The 14987-nt window shown below is 49.0% G+C and overlaps 1 protein-coding gene across 1 annotated transcript; it reads left to right on the forward strand.

The window, feature by feature from the left end:
- Window positions 1-3518: 3518 nt before the first annotated feature.
- On the forward strand, window positions 3519-14551 carry LOC134810812 (uncharacterized). Its single transcript, XM_063816860.1, has 4 exons — window positions 3519-3764; window positions 7196-7299; window positions 12236-12322; window positions 13351-14551. The coding sequence occupies exons 2-4, from the start codon at window positions 7259-7261 to the stop codon at window positions 13646-13648; spliced, it is 426 nt and encodes a 141-aa protein (XP_063672930.1). The 5' UTR covers window positions 3519-3764; window positions 7196-7258; the 3' UTR covers window positions 13649-14551.
- The last annotated feature ends 436 nt before the right edge of the window (window positions 14552-14987 follow it).

The raw sequence follows: 14987 nt of genomic DNA on the forward strand, positions 1-14987 counted from the left end.
CCACAATTAATCCTGCAAGCTATGACCCAGAGCAGTGATGTCCTCACATTTCCAGATTAGCGCCCCCACCCATATCCCTAGCACCGACTCTGCCCCATGCCACCTGAGCCATGATTCCAGCCCTCAGCACACAGGTGCACACGCTGCCTGGACAATGGCCAGAGAACTGCCACAGGTCACACTGTGTCTCACGGCTTCTCACTTCCGTAGAGAAACCGGAAGACAGGTGTCAAACCAGACCTGAGGCAGCAGCAATAGCCACAGCAATGAGTGGTCATAGCTCAAATGCCTACTGCACCCCAGCATGCCACCTGCCTTATTTAACCCTCGCAATTGTATAGAGTTGGAGTCACTATTCCCACTGCACAGAAAAAGAAACAAAATCCCAGAACAGATAGAAGAAGCCCAAGGTCACAGACCTAACCATTAGAAGTGCTACCATGTGAGCATACGTGTAATTGTCTACGGAGCTCTAGAAAACAGATGGACCACCAGGAAGGGTCACTGCAGGCCGGGACAACACCCAGGGAAAGGCGTCACTATGGCTGGGAAGAGCGCGGTGTGTGCGCCTAGCAGGAGTCCAGGTGTGGGGCAGGAGGGGCCGCTTGGGGAAAGAGAGTGACCACACACTGGGTCCTGCCTCATGTGCACCTGGCCATGTGTCGGCACTTGGTGTCGTTATCCTGCCCGCTCCTTACGAGAACCCTGTGAAACAGAAACTCCTCCTGATTTTACAGCTGAGGCCAAGGAAGCTCACACATCACAGATTAAATAATCGATTCAAAGTTACTGAAAGAATAGGAGAGTCCAAATCTATTTGCTTAATCCCCAGACCAGGGCTTTCTGCACGTGCCTCAAAGCCTTTGGTGCAGCTCCAAAGGGAGGCATCAAGAAACACCACCGGCTGGAAATGTGGCTCTGCTCCCGATCTTTGTCTGCGTTGGCGAGACACCCGCCGCTCTGGGCCAGAATCCCTCATCTACGAAAAAGTGGGTAGATGGAGACCAGCCTCACGGTCCCTTCTAGCTATAGAAACAGTAACCTCCAGTCCTTAACTCGATGCTGTGTGGGTGTGTGGCTGAAACTCTGCTCACAGAGCAAGCTGGACAAGCTGACCTGGATTGAAACCCGCCCCCTCCCTGGAGAAACAGGGGTGGCCTCCCTCCCCCATGGCAGGGACCTGCTGGGCAGGACTGAAGCCTGGCTCCTGACAAAGATTCTATTCTTCTCGAAGCTTTCTCATTGTTCTTTGTGTTTACAAAGTGTCTTCCTTCAAGGGAACAGTGACTTGGACAAGCAGCGCTGAACTCTGAAGGCGCAGGGCTGTGATGGCTGCAGCCTCTTGCAGTGTTTCTCGGTGTCTTTCCTTGGGTTCCAAAGCCCTTACCAGGCAGGCTTCTGGACAGTGAGTGGGAGTTGGCTCTGTTGTTATTTGCCACAGGTGACATCAGGGTAAAGGATGGAGATGGATTTGGGGTGAGCCGTGAGTAGGCTATTATCCACTGCACTTGAGGTGTGAACCTCCTGGTCCCCCTCAGCAGGTCCTGGCTTGTTCATGGAATGGAGGAGTCTGGGAAGGCGCTGAGAGGCATCCGCTAGGGAGCCTGTTCCACCTGGGAGCTCGGACCCTGGCAGGAGCCCTTGCGGAAGTCCAGGGAGCCCCTGGCTGTCCCCTCTCATGACACTCAAAATCTGCCAGAGCCTGCAGCCCAGCCCTGCCCAGCACCCTCTTATGGCACTCATAAACCTGCCCAAACCTGCAGCCCAGCCCTGCCCAGCACCCTCTTATGGCACTCAAAACCTGCCCAAGCCTGCAGCCCAGCCTTGCCTGGCAGAGCCCAATCCACAGATCTTCCTGCCCTCAAGCTGCCAGTTAACAAGTTAGCCCTGTTTTCCAGGGTCTGAAGCTGTTCAGCAGAAGTAAAAAGGCCTTTAGGCTGAGGCTGACCGAGCAAACATGTGCAAAACACATCCCTGTGCCAGGTGGTTCTGGGGTCATGGAGATTGTTACGGGCTGGATTCGGTCCTCCTAAAATTCTTCTGTTGAAGTCCTAACCCCTAATACTCAGAAGGTGACTGTATTTGGAGATATGACTTTAAAGAGGTAATTAAGGTAAAACGAGGTCATTACATGGCCCTAATCCAATCTGACTGGGTCCTTACACATGGAGGAGATTTAGGACGAGGATACACCTGGGGGACAATCCTGTAAGGACACAGGGAGAACACACGTCTAGGGGCCAAGGAGAGAGGCTTCAGGACAAACCAGCCCTGCCAATACCTTCTACTCTCCAGAACTGTGGGAAAATCAATTTCTATTGTTTGAGTCACGCACTCTGTGATATTTGTTATCGCAGCCCAAGCAAACTCATAAAGAGATTGATACGAAATCACCCCTAAGCTCTGAGAATCACTGTGTAGCAGGAGATGCCAACACATAAGACGTGACGTGTTCCGTCGGGAAAGTCACACACCTCTCCTCTGACCACTCCACTCCCCACTCTGGAGGCGGGTGGGGCCTTTGGCTTTTGGTGAGGCCCCTCTGGTGTCTCTGCCCACGGAGCTCCCTCCACACCTGTATTCAGGCCCCAGCTCAGGAAGCTTCCCAGGAGAGTCAAGTACACACTAAGCCTGTGCCAGACAGAAGTATATTAAGACAACCTCGATGCTTTAAATCTCCCCTCCCTGCTACAGTTACTGTGATCTATACGCCTCTTACGTCTGACATTCTCAAAGCAACTCGGTGCGTGTCCATCTGTCTAGAGAGCTCTTAAAAGGCATAAGAGCAGAACGATCACCAGCGATTCCGCAGGCACGTTCTCACAGGGACGTTAGTAACAGCTGAATTAAATGCTTTTTGAATGAGTGATGTATTGGATGCATTTGTTATTATTTTACTCTATGAGCTATAAAGAAAGATTGATGACACCTAAACTCTTGGGCAGGATCCCCTTTTCCTTGCTCTGTAATGCACTTCCCCTGGCAAACTCCTACTCACTTCTCAAAACCCAACCCGAGGGTTTGTCTTTCTGAAGGCTACGCTGTCTCCACAAGCTGAGCTGATCAGCTCATCCTTAGAACAATCACTTGTTAAACCCAATGACAAGGGTGCGATGGGCTATGTGTGTCCCACCCCTAATTCACACACTGAAGCCCTCACCCCTAATGTGATGGGATTTGGAGGCGGGTCCTTTGGGAGGTGATTAGGTTTAGATGAGGTTGTGAAGGTGGTGTACGAAGCCATTCTTCAGTGTTCTAAAGAAATACCTGAGATTGGGTAATTTATAAAGAAACTAGGTTGGCTTGGCTCACTGTCCTGCAGGCTGAGCAAACATGGCGCTTGCATGTGCTCAGTTTCTGGGGAGGTCTCAGGGAGTTTTACTCATGGTGGAAGGTGAAGTGAGAACAGGCACGTCACATGGTGAAAGCAGAAGCAAGAGAGAAGGAGGAGGTGCCACACACTTTTCACAACCGGATCTCGCAAGTACCTGCTCACTATGCAAGGTCAGCACCAAATCATAAGGGATCTGTCCCTATGGCCCCCACACCTCCCACCAGGCCCCACCTCCAACACTGGGCATCACAATTCAACATGAGACTTAGAGGGGGCAACATACAAACTGTATCAGGTGGAGCCCCATGACGGGACTAGTGCCCTCAGGAAGAGGAAGAGATTCCAGAACTTTCTCTCTGTGTCACTTGAGGACACGGCCGGAAGGCAGCCCTGCCTGGACCTTGAAGCTGGACTTCCAGCCTCCAGAACTGTAAGACATAAACGTCTGCCGTTGAAGGGGCTCAGCTTGTGGTGTGGGATTGTGGTAGCCCTAGTGAGGCACTGGCCTGTTACATGGAAACTTCTGGAGCTAAGGGGCTTTCACCTTTGCACCCAGCACCTGGTCAGAGCTTGGACATCCTCTCCTAAAGATTTCCCTAAGCTTGGGTTGAATTAATGAGCTGCCCAGATGCTACAGACCATGTCTGAGAGCCTGAAGCAGCTGAGGAGGTTGTGTTATTTAAACTGGGGCTTGATTGTTTCAGTTCATTTCACTCTAGAGGCAGGAAAAACAATGACAGGTAAGGCCTCTCACCCCGCTGTTTTAGGGAGTGAGGCAAAGCAACCACACCTGACTTGACAAGAAGACCATTCTCAAAGGTGATCAAAATAGACTTAGGGAAGCAGGCCTGTGGTTCCTTGACGCTCCTCCCAGGCCTTCCTGTTTGTCCCAGCCACCAGCATCCTGCAGGTACCGAGAGGGTGGATGTGGACTCACTGCTCGCAGGCCGCCGGCCTGCTAGCCCAGTGTCCCAAGTCAAAAGTCATAGCGACATGCCGGAAAGACAGTTTCCACAGGACGAGTGGAAAAGGGGGCGTCTCTTCTGCCCATCAAAGGGTGCATCCACCTGTGGTATTAAAGGATTTACAACTGGCCTCAGAAACGCTGCCGGAGCTGCTCCTTGGGGTCTGTCCGATGGGAAGAGGCCCCTCCTGTGGCTCCCCAGGTGGTAAACAGCTCCAGCTTCCTAAGGGGGTGTGGAGCAGCCCAAAGGCCACACTGATTAAAAAAAAAAAAAAAAAGCCCCATTTCCGATCCGGAGCTCTTGGGTAGAAAGTGACTCCATGTGCCAGTCTGGGCACCAGAGTGAGACCTCACCTCTACTAAAAGTAAAATAAAAATGAGCTGGGTGTGGGGGCTCACCCCTGTAGTGTCAGCTACGAGGCTGAGGCAGGAGAATCGCTTGAGCCCTGGAGGTAGAGACTGCAGTGAGCTGAGATGGCACCACTGCGCTCCAGCCTCAGGGACAGAGAGAGAACCTGTTTCCCTCTTACCAAAAAAAGAAAAAAAGTGACTCAATGTGGAGAGAGGGCATGAGGGCATCAGGGAGTTGGTGGGCATCCCTTGGCACTCTAGTGGGTCCAGTGCATGAGCTGCTGCTTCTTGTTCTAAGGCCTCTCATTGGGGGTGCCAGGATTCATGCACACTTTTTGCGTTTTGTTGGGGGCTGGGGGAACACTTGTGATGATTCTCACGGAAACAGGCCAGCTTCTGTGACCCACTAATTATTTGGGCACCCAGCTTTTTCCTAGACTGCCTTCCAAATTTAGTACACTTATATTTGGCCCTTTTTTCCTAGTTCCTTTTGAAATGTTCTGGGTTTGACTTCCCTTCTAGTTTCTCTCCTTTAAACTGCCTCCCGGCTAAAGTGGGACAGGGGCCCCTTCCAATGGGTGAAGCTCTTGCAGACCACAGTTGGGATCTGGCACCATCTAGTGGCGAGCAAGGAGCTGCCAGCTTAGCTTTTGAATAGCCAGGTAGCAATCCAAGTTGTTAAGCAGTGAGCTCGAATACAAAGCTCAGGCATACTTGGGGGCTAAGGGATGTGCACACGGGACATAGCGTGCGGACTGCAGACACTGGAGACTCGGAACGGTGGGAGGGTGTGGGGGGGAGGCGGATGATGAGAAATTCCTGAATGGGTGCAAAGTACATTTTTCAGGTGATGGACGCACTAAAAGGCCAGACTTCACCACTATCGAAGGTATCCCTGTAACAAAATGGCATTGTGCCCCTGAAATTTATACAAACAAAAAATTAATACAAAGATCAGAAAACAAAAGCAGCAACAACTACAGACACCGCACGCATGTGCGTCCTGCTCACGGGAACGGGTCCGTGGTTTTGCCCTGCACAGGTTCTCGGGAGGACAGTGTCACTGCCCAGCAGCCAGGCCCCATCAGGCTGGAGGTCTTCAGTTCTATCTCTGGCCCTGCTGTAGAAGACGAGCTGTGAGCAGGGTGTCCTGGTTTCACTCAGGGGTGATTGGTGCCATCCTCCACCTTCCCGGTTTCTGCTCCTGCCTACTGCCTGCTGTGAGAACAGAACTCAATTTTCCCATCAGCATGGAGAGCAACTCCCCAGCGCATAAGAGCCGCTCTCGGTCCGAGATGCCTCAGCTGCGGGCGTCTCCCTGCCAGCAGGGCAGAGGATAGGGCTAGACTGTCCCCATCTCTCAGGTCCATCCGCTGAGGCTGTCAGTGCCCCTGCCGAGAGCCCAGAAGCTTGATTACTGTATCTGGCAGGTGGTTCGGAGACAGGTGGTGGCTGCACGTAGGGAGGAGCCCGTTGGGGAGGAAAAATGGCCCCGACTGGTAAATGTGGGTGTTTGGAGTATTGTTTGTTATCATCGATCTCACACTCTCTGCCAGAGCACACACTTTGTGTCAGTGAGTCATTGTGTCAATATAAAAGATTACCCAAGGCTGGGTAATTTATAAAGAAAAGAGGCTTCATTGGCTCACAGATCTGTAGGCTCTACAGGAAGTGTGGCGCCAGCATCCGCCTGGCTTCTGGTGAGGCCTCAGGAAGCCTCCAATCATGGCGGAAGGCAAGCGGAGCTGGCGCTTCACATGGTGAGAGAGGGAGTAAGTGGGGGAGGGGTCCCTTTTAAACAGCCAGATCTCGCGTGAACTCAGAGTGAGAACTCACTCACTATCACAAAGACGGCATCAAGCCACCCATGAGGGATCTGCCCCCAAGACCGAAACACCTCTCCCCAGGCCTCACCTCCAACATGGGGGATCACATTTCAACATGAGGCTTGGAGGGGACACACATCTGTACCATATCACACTTCCCCAATCTCACAGCCCGGGAATTTGGGTCAGTCCTTCCCACCAATCTATGACTGTCTTTTGCATGACTGGGGGCTTTCTGAGGAGAAAGGGATGTCCCCCCAACAAATGGCTTAGATGGAGCTGACACATGGTGGGGGAATCGGTTTTTGTTCCTCGCAAAAACAGGTATTTCTGCTTTCTCTTTGGGCACCCAAGGAAAGATATGCTGCAAACACAAACCAAAAAGATGGTGTCCAAGAGCTGCAGAGAAGGGGCATCACAGCACCCCCAGCCTTTGAGTCCTGTGGTGTTTGGGGATTTCAGAAGCCACAGACATGGAGAAAATGTCCCACATGACTCTCTTTCCAGTCATCCCTTTGCTTTCACAGGATGAGAAATAATGCTCCTGAATGCACATGGCAAGGTCTGAAGAAGGTCTTGGGAAGAAATGTGCTGTGGAATGTTATTAAAACATGGTTAGAGCCCACGTCTCTATGGATATGCATAGTCCCACATATGAACATTATGCTTAGATCATTATTCTTGGGCTTACTGTTAATAGTAAAGTGTGTCCATTTCCAGGTTGATCGAAGCTGGCAGAGGATAGAAGAGCTCTGTGGCCGAGTGAGCTGTTTCTGGAGCCAGATGCGTCTTTGGCGGAGCCTGAGGTCCCCTGCTACTACTGGGTGAGTCTCTCTGAGCCTTGGTTTTCTTATTTGCAAAATGTGAGACGGTAACAGTCCTTTTCCTGTGGCTTGTTGGAAAAATCAAGTGAAAGAGTGTATCATGTCTGGCACATCGTGTGCTAAATAAAGTTTGCAATTATTATCTGAAGACAATAGAACTCACTCAAAGAAGTCCCAGGAAATCAATGTAGATTTTTTTTTAACTTTAAGACCTGGATACATGTGCAGAATGTGCAGGTTTGTTACATAGGTATACATGTGCCATGGCGATTTGCTGCACCCATCGACCCATCATCTAGGTTTTAAGCCCTGCATGCATTAGGTATTTCTCCTAATGCTGTCTCTCTCATTGTCCTCCAACCCTCAAGAGGCCCCAGTGTGTGATGAATCAAAACCGCAGTGAGATATCATCTCATGTCAGTCAGAATGGCGATTATTAAAGTCAGGAAACAATAGATGCTGGCGAGGCTGTGGAGAAATAGGAACACTTTTACACTGTTGGTGGGAGTGTAAATTGGTTCAACCATTGTGGAAGTCAATGTGGTGATTCCTCAAGGATCTAGAACCAGAAATACCATTTGACCAGCAATGTCATTATTGGGTATATGCCCAATGTAAATTTTTAACAGGTAGGTTTTTTAGTTAAAAACTATCAACTTTAGGCTAAAAGCAAGAACTGTTTTATTTTTCTTTTTTTGGCTCAGTTTTTCATTAGAAAAGAAACCTCCCCAAATGTAAGGAAGCAAATGGATGAAAGGAAAATTACAACTGTGGGGAGTCATTACACTGGAAGGCCTCTCTTGGGACAGTGTGAAATAGAATTGCTCCATTGCTGCAGCCATGGAACCATTAGAGAATGCCCCTCCCGGGACTGGACAAAATGATGCAGGCTAATTTTCCATGGGTGATGTCTGCGTAGCTGCGGGGATGGGTCCTATTGGCCTCTGAGGCCTGTGTTTAAGTGACTGCTGTCTTTCCACTTGGAAAATCCCATTTGAATATGGGAATCACGGCCATGGAATCCTTCACATCTCGTGATGGTCAGGCGCACTTCCTATTTCATTGCCCTGAAGTCCAAGCAGCAAAAGGCATTGACCTGTTGAAAACATGAAGGTCAGTCTGATATAACCAGAGCTTTTCTGAACCCCAGCCACTGGAAAACCTGGCTGGTACGATACCCATCCATTACCATTATTGGTACTACGGCTCCAGGAATGAACACAATTTAGCCTTTGCGTGGGCAACATGGCTCAAAGAGCCCTGGATTCAGGGTCAGAAAACGTGGTTTTAAATCCTGTTTTACAGACTGTGTGATCTGCAGGAAGTTCTTCTTTCTCACCTCCATGCATTTTTATGTAAAATGGGGTAATAAAAATATCTAGGGGGTTACAAGTAAGGAGAAAAATGTGTATGAAGTTTTGTTGTACAATGCTTACGTATATATGGATGCATAATGTATATATACATACATATATACACATTAAGCATTGTACAACTGATATATAATATATATACGTTGTACAACTTATATAAAATATATTATGTCTGTCTCCAGAGGACAACGTAGGTCACTAGCAAGACAGGAGAACGTGATTCGGCCAATCCAGCTAGCATTCATTTTCTCAAACAGATTTTAAAAACTGCAATTGCCTTCTGAGGCTTTAACTTCTTCATTCTAACAGAGTCTATTATTGTTAGGATGAAATAATTCTTCAATTATTGAACAATGACAAACCATTGCCTCCCACTAATCTACCTTTGTGGAGTTTCGTCCATGAAATGAACAATTATTTACCAAACTCTTTTTTTTTTTTTTTTTTTTTTTTTTTGAGACGGAGTCTCGCTCTGTCACCCAGGCTGGAGTGCAGTGGCTCGATCTCGGCTCACTGCAAGCTCTGCCTCCTGAATTCACGCCATTCTCTTGCCTCAGCCTCCCAAGTAGCTGGGACTACAGGTGCCCGCCACCACACCCAGCTAATTTTTTGTAGTTTTAGTAGCGGTGGGGTTTCACTGTGTTAGCCAGGATGGTCTCGATCTCCTCACCTCGTGATCCGCCCGCCCAGGCCTCCTAAACTGCTGGGATTACAGGTGTGACCACAACTCCCGGCCTTACCAAACTCTTTCTTATGTGTTCGATGCCATGCTAGTTTATTATAAATCAGACACAGCCCCTGCTCTTGAGGGGCTTACTTGTTTAAGTCATTGAGCACACAGGCAAATCTATTATGATGAATTGCCGTGAGCGCCAGGAGCAAAACAGAACACAGAATGGAGAAGACGCACTGAACTCCCGCCTCAGCCCTTTCTCCTGGTGGGCTTGTCCCCCTCCCAACTCAGCCACTCATGCTGGTGGTTAAAGCCTGATCTTATTACCATAATAAATGCAATCCTTCCAAATCCCAATGTCCAATATCCCACTGTCAAGCTTCTTTCTCTCCAGCTCACTCCTGCTACCACCCCGCTTTCAACAATCCTTCAACACTTGGGGACCTGCAGTGGGTTGGCCTCAGCTCCTTTTCACTCTTCCTCACCCTTTGACTTCCTCCCTTCTGACTCGGCTTAAATCCCATAGCAGCCACTCAGGTTGCTCGTTGAATTCCTCTCCAGTGCCCTTGCCACTCTGCTGTAGCGCAGCAGTCAGGTCCCTGGGTAAATGCACCCTCCACTCAGCACCTGCTTAACCCCTCAAGGCTGGGGCACATTGCATGGCCATGGTGACCAGTTCCTCATAAGGTCTCGATCATTAAACCCCGGAGGCCCCTGAGCCAGCCCAGAAACCATGTTAGATGCTCCTGGTCCAGTCACTGCCCCCTCTCCCAGGACATGCTCCTCAAACTGGTCTAGCACCTCCTCCACCAGCATCCACTCAGCTGACACCCTCGAATTTTGCTTCATTGAAAAAAGAAAACTGTAATTACTAGTAAGGGTTCTCCAGAAAAACAGATTTATTATGGGAATTGGTTCATATGGAGGCCCACGATTTGCGAGCTGAAAACGCAGGAAACCTGGTGGTATCATTTAGTCCAAGTCTGAAGGTCAGAGAAACAGGAGCTCCGGTGTTCAAGGAATGGAGCAGGTTGATGTCCCAGCTCAAGAAGAGAGAGGATTCCCCCTTCCTTTGATTTTTGTTCTCTCCCTGCCCTCAGTGGACTGGATGCTCATCCACATTGGTGAGAGTGGATGTTCTTTCCTGAGTCTCTAAATCTGAATGCTCGTCTCTACTGCAAACACCCACACAGACACACCCAGAAAGAAAGTTCTACCAGCTATCTGGACTCCCATAGCCCAGTCAAGTTGACCCAGAAAATGAACCATCCCACGGGAGCAATCCAAGAGGAACTTCCACAACACCATCCACTCCTTTGCTCCTCTTCCTGCATGTGTCTGACTGTGTTGGAGACAGAGTCTTGCTCTGTTGCCCAGGCTGGAGTGCAGTGGCACGATCTCAGCTCACTGCAACCTCTGCCTCCCGGGTTCAAGAAATTCTCATGCCTCAGCCTCCCGAGTAGCTGGGATTACAGGCACCTGCTATCATGCCTGGCTGATTTTTGTATTTTTAGTAGAGACAGGGTTTCACCATGTTGGCCAGGCCAGTCTCAAACTCCTGACCTCAAGTGATCCAACCGCCTCGGCTTCCCAAAGTGCTGGGATTACAGGCGTGAGCCACCGTTCCCCGCCTACCTTCCTATGTTTAGAGGGACAGGGGGATAGAGGTTCCCCAGATTGGTCTCAAACTCCTGGGCTCATGTGATCCTCCCACCTTGGCTTCTCCACGTGCTGGGATTACACGTAAGAGCCACTGCACCTGTTCTATCCACCTTCTCTCCTGCATCTGTGGATGACCTTTTTGTGCTGGCCACACCAGGCCCTCCCTGTGTGTGCTATCCCCTCTCATCTGCATAGGGGCACTGTGGAGCAGTTTTCTCTTCCGCACCAATGCAGTACGGAAACTCTGCCTGAGCCCAGAGGAACCAGGAGAATGGACATCCATAGAATTACTAAGCAGCTCCTCATAATTTTAAAATTTCTCTCCTTAATTGAATTTTTGTGTTAAAATGAAGCCAATGAATAAACTTGGCCAATCTTTTGAAGACTTTTAGCAAATCAGTATGATAATTTAAATGTTATTTTCAATGTTTTATACACCGTATTTAAATATATCATCTTTGAATTATGTCAAATTTGTTTACTTATTTGAATAAATGTGTCTATATGATAGTACTAATCAGGTGGGCTAGGTATGTTATGGTGGCAAACAAAAAACTCCCCCAAAAAACACAAAATCTCAGGAATTAGGACAAAAAAAAGGGTTAGTGGGTGTGGTGGTGCATGTCTGTAGTTTCCAACTTCTCTGGAGGCTGAGGTGGGAGGATCACCTGAGCCTGGGTGGTCAAGGCTGCAGTGAGTCATGACTGTGCCACTGCACTCCAGCCTGGGCAACAGAGCAAGACTCTGTCTCAAAAAATGAACAGAAAAGGCTTTTTGATCTTTGTTTTTGTTTGTTTGCTACAGCTACCAGGCCAGAGGGGCTGGCAAGGTATCCCTAAGGATTATTACAACCTTCAGGGACCCACATTTAAGGAAGCCCGTTGCAACATGTACTCCCAAGGTGGCTGTCCCAGGAAAAGGAAAGGTAGCAAAGACTCTCAAAACTGCCCCCAGAGGCAATGTGCAGCCTTGGCTTTCACATGCCATTGGTCAAAGCAAGTCCCACGGCCAGGCCTAACTTCAAAGGGGACAGAAAGTACAATAATTCCATGGAATATTTGTGAAAGGCCCTAATGGCATCGTAATGAGAATGGATTCCATTACTAGCACTTTTATAAAATGTGTATCGACATTTTATGTTTTAGGGTGCAGATGCTCAAATCTTTGTTTTACATCCTGATTCTCCAATTTGCCAGATACTATCACCTTACTCTGCCGTCTTTGTTAGGAACGTTGCTAACACAATCTGCCTAACTGGCACCCTTTCCTGGTGTGGGAGAAGCACAGTTGACAGCCAGTGTTTTGGTGGCAAGAGGTGAGTTGTGTGTGCATTTGTGTTCGGCAAGTGCTTCATCCTAGGTGGGGAGGATTCCTGAGCACAGCCAAAAGATCAGCAAAGCGTGGCCGGGGAAATGCGGGTGACTTTGGAGAGGAGAGTGAGTGCAGGGTCTGTAGTGGATAAAGGAACCCTTGAAAAGGTGTCTGGGAGATGAGGCACCCCAGAAGCAGCCTTAGGAGATGCTTGGGTGGGGTGGGGGAGTAGATAGGAGCACCTGGCTGGACAGAGCCCATTCCACGCCTGCTTCTGCCAACTGCCAGTCTGGGATGCTGGGTGAATCCCTCAGTTTTCTTTTTTTCTTTTTTATTTTTTTTGAGATGGAGTCTCGCTCTGTCTCCCAGGCTGGAGTGCCGTGGTGTGATCTTGGCTCACTGCAAGCTCCGCCTCCCGGGTTCGCGCCATTCTCCTGCCTCAGCCTCCCGAGTAGCTGGGACTACAGGCGCCCGCCACCACGCCGGGCTAATTTTTTGTACTTTTAGTAGAGACGGGGTTTCACCGTGTTAGCCAGGATGGTCTTGATCTCCTGACCTCATGATCCACCCACCTCAGCCTCCCAAAGTGCTGGGATTACAGGTGTGAGCCACCGTCCACGGCTGAATCCCTCAGTTTTCTAAAGTGCAGTTTTGTTATCTGTAAAATGGAAATAATAAGAGCAATGCGAGGATTAGATTGAGTTGATGCGTGTGATACCCTTAGCGCAGCACCTGGTTCAATCAACGACAGCCACGATTGGATCAGATTGTGCTTGCTTACAGTCAGCCGTATAATTAACCCTCCTCCTTCCACTTGCCCCCCCCACCAAAAACCCAGAGCTAATATTAAGAAGCTTTGATTGTTCTAATCTGCTCTTCCCTTCCTCCAAGGGAATAAATAAGCTCTCCACTGGCTTTAAGCCAACAGCCACCCACACCTTGACCGCATGAAGTTTCTCCTTGTCTGCCTCCCCAAGCACGAAACAGGCACCATGTGATGTGTTTTCACTGTTCCAATTTTCCATTTTCCAGGCCAAGACGAATTGACAGAACTTCCAAAACACTTTGCAAAGACAGCGAGTGCACAAAGCTGCAGCTCACAGCCTTGTCCCGTGGCCGGGAGACAGGATGCATGCTGAGCTGCTGGGAGGAGGGACAGGAGGAAAAGTGCCTGCAGCTGCAGGAGCACCCACTTGAGATGCCTCCTGTGTTCAATCAAGTTCAGAGTAATTGCTTCCTCACTCCTCCTGGCAAAACTGTTCAACTTGGCACAGTGACAGCTCCTTGTAGAGTTTTTCCAGCTGATGTCATTCTTCCTAAGGTCTGCTAGGGTCCCAGCTAACACGACTGTGTTGCACTGGCATCCAGACCTCCACCAGGAGCAATTCAAAGGCCTATTTTTGTGAATATGTGGCAAAGATCCCAGGCTCCATGGAGGCCTTTTGCACTGGGGACATGCTGGAAAATTAAGCCCCACAGGTAACTACCTACCTGAACAGCATGAGACCAGCTGATTAGAAGACTGAATGGGCAGATCCGTGGAAGGGACTGAGTGAGCACTACCATCGAGCATTCTTATAAGCTAAGTGAGACTGCAAGAGTCAGGGGCCACTGTGCACAATTGTGTGAGCTATGTTTTGCAGCAGGTGTCTGGGGAGCTCAAATCCACCCACAAAGGGAAGCCTTTCTGACTTGTACAAAGGGCCATAAGTGGTGGCTCGAACCTGAGGCTCTACCATGCAGTGAGTGTGGGGATGTGGAGATGGGTACACAGGAATTGACAATCGAGAGAGAGGAAGAAACTAACATCAGGCAGCACGTTAACTGTGAAAGCAAACTAAATATGGCCTGAGAAAGACTCCGTACTTCTATATTTGAGTCCTCGCGGATGAACTGTAGCCTAGCTTAATAGGCGGACAAAATTGCAAACATAACCTGGTAGTATGCACCTCCAACAGTAGCTAAGTCTTGGCCAACCCCAGCGGCCATACTCAACCAACCATACACTGCTGAGTGTTCAAACTGTGTTCAAATAAGGCATACGCCGAGCTGTAACCAATCCAGCTGTTTTATACTTCACTTCTAATTTCTGTACATCATTCCCCCCCCACCTTTTTTTGTCTATAAATCTTCTCCACCTGGCTGTGCTGGAGTCTCTGTGAACCTGCTGTGATTCTGGGGGCTGCCCAATTCTCAAATCGATCATTGCTCAATTAAACTTTAAATTTAATTCAGCTGAAGTTTCTCTTGCATCAACTGCTATAGTATTTCAGTTGAGTTTCTTTCTCTTTTCTTGAAACTAATATGTACTTAGAGTCTAGTATGGCAAATGCCACGGTGGGCATTTTACTTATATAATCTGAAAACTGCTTATGAGCTCCCTGCAAGACAGATGATAGCGTCGGGCCCACCGTGTGGAGGGGGAGACGGAGCCACGGATCCCTGACCAGAGGTAGGTGCTCAAGCAGTAGGCCTGCTCGACTCGAAATCACGGGTTTTCCTTCACATTGACTGCTCTGTCCTTCTTGAAGGACTGCTCAATGATGCATTTTATTTTCCACCTGCATTCATAGATATTATGTAAATTTTCAAAATAGTATCTTTCTGTGAAATGGCAAAAGCACGATGAAAAAGTACCTTGAAAGTGGCTAAGTCTTACAAATATGGCA

Source organism: Pan troglodytes, chromosome 7 (genome assembly GCF_028858775.2).
Source record: "Pan troglodytes isolate AG18354 chromosome 7, NHGRI_mPanTro3-v2.0_pri, whole genome shotgun sequence".
In the NCBI taxonomy this organism is placed as follows: Eukaryota; Metazoa; Chordata; class Mammalia; order Primates; family Hominidae; genus Pan; species Pan troglodytes.

Excerpts from the sequence above, each read along its gene's own strand:
- LOC134810812 (XM_063816860.1), top strand. The coding sequence starts at position 7,259 with ATGCGTCTTTGGCGGAGCCTGAGGTCCCCTGCTACTACTGG. Across the intron at positions 7,300-12,235 it reads AGGTCCCCTGCTACTACTGG|GAACGTTGCTAACACAATCT; the intron begins GTGAGTCTCTCT and ends CGTCTTTGTTAG. Across the intron at positions 12,323-13,350 it reads CAGTGTTTTGGTGGCAAGAG|GCCAAGACGAATTGACAGAA; the intron begins GTGAGTTGTGTG and ends TCCATTTTCCAG.